Source organism: Heloderma suspectum, chromosome 5 (assembly GCF_057233095.1).
Source record: "Heloderma suspectum isolate Gila_16-S chromosome 5, 16-S_ref, whole genome shotgun sequence".
NCBI lineage: Eukaryota > Metazoa > Chordata > Lepidosauria > Squamata > Helodermatidae > Heloderma > Heloderma suspectum.
Window position 1 is genome coordinate 124,878,010 of NC_139462.1, and position 6,000 is coordinate 124,884,009.

The window sequence follows — 6,000 nt, forward strand, 5'->3', positions numbered from 1 at the left end:
CCAAGACTAAAAAATGACCTCAGACCAAACACCCTTATGAGGGAAGCAACAACACTTTTTACGGTGTTAGGTAAGATTGGAAACATTCCCATTTCGTCTTATATTTTATAGGGAATTACACTGTTTTATTGCTCAATAGTACATCAGTATCCATCCTGGGATCCCCAGGAGTTCCACAAGCCACCCTTTGAACTTCTAAGATCTGTCCTCTCAAATTGCTGTCTTGGAAAGCATGCTTCTTGGTAGCCATACCATGAAAACATTTTCAAAACTGCCAGAATAATTTAAATCCTGGGAATAACTTTCTCTCTTTTCTTCTTCCTCCTTCACATTTAAAATTACTATTAGAGTTCCAATGTTTTTTTCAGTATATCTAGCATGTTCTCAGTTTTTTGTGCAGCATCCCAGAACTGGAAGGAGCCTCTTCCCATAACAGAGGACTAAACAAAGCTAATTAACATAGTTTTGCCTACTGGAGTGAGGGCAGGAGACACTCAAGGATATTCTCCATCCACTGAAAAGAATAAACGGATCATGACATTCTTATCTCCTGCAACACAATCTTTTCTAGTAAAATCACTTCACACATTCGTCTGCAAGTCATCAAGCAACAAGACATCTAGTAATACATATGCATGTGTGAATCATACCACAGTTATTTCAGTTTATATGCCATATATTATATTTGATAGAGATATTATGCAGACTGCTTTGATTATTATTACCGTCATCGCCATATATAGCGCCATCATTGCACAGGGAACTTGAAGAGCAACACAGGCATAAAAGAGGGCTTCCCTGTCCCAAGGAGTTTACAGTCATATTTCAGTAGTGAAAGTTATAACGAAGGTAGAACAGAAATGGGAAGAGGCAAGAATCACAAGAAATGAATGTGGACAAATGCAGCTGGATGTCATTAGGGCTTGTTTCAGCTGGGGAGGAAAGCTATAAAGTTAAGTTTCATGGAAGAGATGAGTTTGAAGGGGTTTGTTCTAGACACAGAAGGGAATTTAAGAAGCATGAGAAAGTTCATCAGATAAAGGATATTTTCAATAACTTTGCAACCACTTTGTTCTGTCCTTCCCTCTTACTTTAGATAAAAGCACGCGCCAAGGATTTTTTCGAATATCTTTGCAACCTTGTTGCCCATGAAGCATGTCTGGAAAAGCAAGCTTCTCCAATGACAGAAGGAAATGGCACAGAAATGGCAGAAAGAAGTTGTATCACCTCATTAACAAACCACCGGAATGGACTGGAATTTCATTCCGATTCTGATGGAGCTGCTGAAGTGCTGGATGCAAACATACTAGTTGTGAGTCATGGGGCATACATGAGAAATTGGATTGGCTATTTCATTTCAGACCTAGAGTGCACTTTACCAAGCACTTTGACAAAGACTGAACTGTCTTCTGTTAGTCCCAATACTGGAATGAGTCAGTTCACTGTAAAGCTGGAGATGATAGAAAACATTACACCTAGAATCCACTGCAATTGTCTTAATAGAAATGATCATTTAATTGACATAACAGCTGAAAGCATGTAGCTCTGGAACATTAATCTATTTATGCAGTGTAAAATTATGTTTTCTTTTAAATTATTTTAGTGGTATGGCTGTTGGGAAGACAAAGGATTTTTTGCTCAAAATGAAAAAAAGGAGTAAACACATTTTGTTTGGAAAGTTGACCTTCAGCTATTGATTATTGGTAGATATCATACAAAAAAGAATAATCAGTTGTTTACTCATATGCACAACTGAAATTACCCTGGCTATTTAGTCAGTACTGCAGTAACCAAAGTATTCTATTTGTGTACAGATGAGTTTATATGTATATGGTCCCCCTGTGTATTATTTCTGTACCTCAGCATTTTATTAAACCTTTATTTCTCGGAGTTGGCTCTTCTGCCGTGCAAGGTTTCACACTATGGAACCAATTTGCCTCCATTCTAAATCAGTCTCCTTGTTTTAGAATGCATGAGCAACCATGAGGCTGGGCCTCCATTCCCTCTCATACCTCAGCCTCGCTTTCCATCTTATTTCTACAGCATGAAAACTTAAAATAGCTGAATAAAGATACACGTGGTTTACAGCAGTTTGTCTTGTCTGTTGTGGCTCTCAGGTTCCACAGGTACCCTTACTGTTCTGACATTCCTGAGCATGCATGATATATTTACTGGAATCCGATGGCTCTCTAGTGTGGACATACAATTTATTTAAATTAATAAGGAAATCAATGAACAGATAAAGGCATGTGACACTTTGAAAAATAACAGACAGTCCATCTGGATTTTGTGGGGAAGTGCAAATGCTGCGCGATTCATTGGTAAGCACATCTGTCATTTCAGTTGTGAAACCAGGTTCACCTCTCAGCTGGAGGTCCTGTTGTGAACTCCATTCTTGATGACTGAGGCACCAACAACCAACATTGGCTGATGAAAGGGGGTTCTGCCATTGGGGAAGCCCTATTATGGCTTCTGGAGAAGGCACAAAGTGACCTTGGGGTGCCCATTCAGGGTCACACTGAGGGCAAGAGCATCACCTATATTCATTTTTTAGGAAGCATAGATCTTGGGTCGGTGGTAAAGGGTTTGTGGTTAATCCCAGGTAAATCGTGGGAGAACAGCAGCTATGAGTGAGAAACATTGCTGTTGTTTAGTTTATAGTAGAGAGAATTCATTAGTTTCTGTGTTAGGCAGCCTCACATATACTTAATGCAATCTTAGTCTCAGGGATTTTATTTTCATGTATTGTATGGGTTACTGCAAAACTTTTTTAATATGTGTTTTTAATGTATTTTTATTATTGTTTTCAACTATGGTTTAAAAATGTTTTAATGGTTGCTATCTGCCTTGGGCGTGATTTTCTTGGTGGACAGGCAGGGTATAAACCAAATCAATCAAATAAAGAAAGTTGTACTCTGCTTTGAGTACTTGTTAATGTAGGAAAACGGGGTATAAACTATATGAGTGTATAGAATAGAATAGAATAGAATAGAATAGAATAGAACAGAGGTTAGGCAACCAGCACAGACAGATTTGGGGCAACATTAAGGGCAGAAGAATAGGAGACAGACAAGTCTGACCCATGGGGCACAGTTCACTGGTAAGTACTCCTGTGCAGGTCTTATTGAAGTGAACAAGAGCTGCACAACACAGTGATGCTGTCGATCAGCTCCCATTCATTTCAGTGAGGCTTGCATAAGGGAACTTCTCAAAGGAGTGTGCCCCATGTTAATTAGCAGAAGAGTACTGCTTGGAATTTTAGCCTCACAACCTTCTTTTCTTCACTCTGGTCTAATTTAATACATATTTTAATGGAAGTTCTTCTTTCATACTACAGAACCAGTTTGTCTGCCTTCTAAACCTGCCCATTGTTTTGGTGTGCAATGGAAGGAGCATGAGTAAGCTGGAACTCCCTTGTTATTTTTTAGGACCATGAAAACTTAAAATAGCTGAATTGGGTTATGAATGATTCACAGCAGCTTGCCTGTCTGTTGTGGTACTCAAGTTTTCGGCCCAGGCTCTGCAGACACTCCTGAGCATGCATGGCATCCTCATTAGTTTTTGGAATTTGATGGTTCTATGGCAACTTTCACCAAACGCATGCCCTCCACATGTGTTGAACTACAACTCCCATCATCCACACAGGTATGGCCAGCTGGTGTGATGGGAGTTATAGCCCAACATATCTGAGGTGGAGCAACAGATGGGGGAAAGCTTTTCTATGGTATGATCTAGCCAAGGAGTCCCCAACCTTTACGGACCTGTGGGCGCATTGGGGAATTCAAGAAACTGCTGTGGGCACCACCACAAGATGGCTCCCATGGACAATGTGGCTTGTCACATAATGTGGGGGCCTGGCTAGTCAAAAGTCAAATAATTCACCCAAGAAACTGAGTATAAGCAGAGGAAGGGTCTGAACCCCAAAGCCAAACCACATATTTAACTCCACAGAAGTACGTCAAAATACCCATTTAAGGTTGCAGTCCTATGCCTGCTTACATGGAACCCAATGGAAATTACTTCAATATCGAAATCAGATTGATTATGTACTTTGCAGCCAAAGATGGAGAAGTTCTATACAGTCAGTAAAAACAAGACCTGGAGCTGAATGTGGCTCAGATCATGAGCTTCTTATTGCAAAATTTTGGCTTAAATTGAAGAACTTAGGGAAAACCACTAAACCATTCAGGTATGACCTAAATCATATCCCTTATAAATATACAGTGGAGGTGATGAATAGATTTAAGGGATTAGACCTGATAGACAGAGTGCCTGAGGAACTATGGACGGAGGTCCGTAACATTGTTCAGGAGGCAGCAACTCAATCCATCCCAAAGAAAGAGAAATGCAAGAAAGCAAAGTGGCTGTCTGATGAGGCTTTACAAGTAGCTGAGGAAAGAAAGTAACCGAAAAGCAAGGGAGAAAGGGGGAAGATATCTCCAACTGAATGCAGATTTCCAGAGAATAGCAAGGAGAGACAAGAAGGCCTTCTTAAATGAACAATGCAAAGAAATCGAGGGAAACAATAGAATGGGAAAGACTAGAGATCTTTTCAAGAAAATCGGAGTTATCAAGGGAATGTTTTGTGCAAAGACGGGCATGATAAAGGACAAAGAAGGCAGGGACCTAACAGAAGCAGATGAGATTTAGAAGAGGTGGAAAGAATACACAGAAGAACTATACAGGAAAGATCTTAATGTCCCTGATAGCCAAGATAGTGTGGTCACTGAACTTGAGCCGGACATCCTAGAGAGTGAAGTCAAGTAGGCCTTAGGAAGCATTACTAACAACAAAGCTAACGGAGATGACAGCATTCCAGCTGATCTATTTAAAATCCTAAAAGATGATGCTGTTAAAGTGCTGCACTCAATATGCCAACAAATTTGGAACGCTCAACAGTGGCCACAAGACTGGAAAAGGTCAGTTTACATTCCAATTCCAGAGAAGGGCAATGCCAAAGAGTGTTCAAACTACTGTACAATTGCGCTCATTTCACATGCCAGCAAGGTGATGCCCAAAAACCTACAAGCTAGGCTTCAGCAGTATGCGAACCGAGAACTACCGGAAGTACAAGCTGGGTTTCGAAGAGGCACAGGAACTAGAGATCAAATCGCCAACATTCGCTAGATCATGGAGAAAGCAAGAGAATTCCAGAAAAAGTATTTTTGCTGCATTGACTACGCTAAAGCTTTTGATTGTGTGGATCACAACAAACTGTGGCAAATTCTGAAAGAGATGGGAGTACCAGGCCACCTTACCTGTCTCCTGAGAAACCTGTACGAGGGTCAAGAAGCAACAGTAAGAACCGGACATGGAACAACCGATTGGTTCAAATTGGGAAAGGAGTATGACAAGGCTGTATATTGTTGCCCTGCTTATTTAACTTATATATGCAGAGGACATCATGAGAAACGCTGGGTTGGATGAGTCACAGGTCGGAATTCAGGTAGCCAGGAGAATTATCCACAACCTCAGATACGCAGACGATACCACCCTAATGGCAGAAAGCGAAGAGGATCTCAAGAGCCTCTTGTTGAGGGTGAAAGTGGAGAGTGCAAAAGCTGGTTTGAAACTCAACATTAAAAAAAAACTAAGATCATGGCATCTGGCCCCATCACTTCCTGGCATATAGAAGGGGAAGAAATGGAAGCAGTGACAGATTTTACTTTCTTGGGCTCCAAGATCACCGCAGACAGTGACTGTAGCCATGAAATTAAAAGACGCTTGCTCCTTGGGAGGAAAGCTATGGCAAACCTAGACAGCATAGTAAGAAGCAGAGACATCACCTTGCCGACAAAGGTTCGTATAATCAAAGCTATGGTTTTCCCAGTAGTAACGTATGGCTGTGAGAGCTGGACTATAAGGAGGGTTGAGCGCCGAAGAATGGATGCTTTCGAACTGTGGTGCTGGAGAAGACTCTTACGAGTCCCCTGGACTGCAAGGAGGTCAAATCAGTCAATCCTAAAGGAAATCAACCCTGAGTGCTCATTGGAAGGACAG

General features: G+C 41.1%; 1 protein-coding gene across 6 annotated transcripts in view; it reads left to right on the forward strand.

Annotated features, from left to right (window-relative positions):
* TIGAR (TP53 induced glycolysis regulatory phosphatase) overlaps positions 1-2,085 on the forward strand; it is a 61,454-nt gene extending 59,369 nt beyond the window's left edge. For all 6 annotated transcript variants that reach the window (XM_084857160.1, XM_084857157.1, XM_084857159.1 and 3 more), the window contains one exon: positions 1,097-2,085. In XM_084857160.1, coding sequence (XP_084713286.1) covers positions 1,097-1,543 — 447 coding nt within the window. In that variant the 3' untranslated portion in view covers positions 1,544-2,085. The remainder of the gene's footprint in view (positions 1-1,096) is intronic.
* The last annotated feature ends 3,915 nt before the right edge of the window (positions 2,086-6,000 follow it).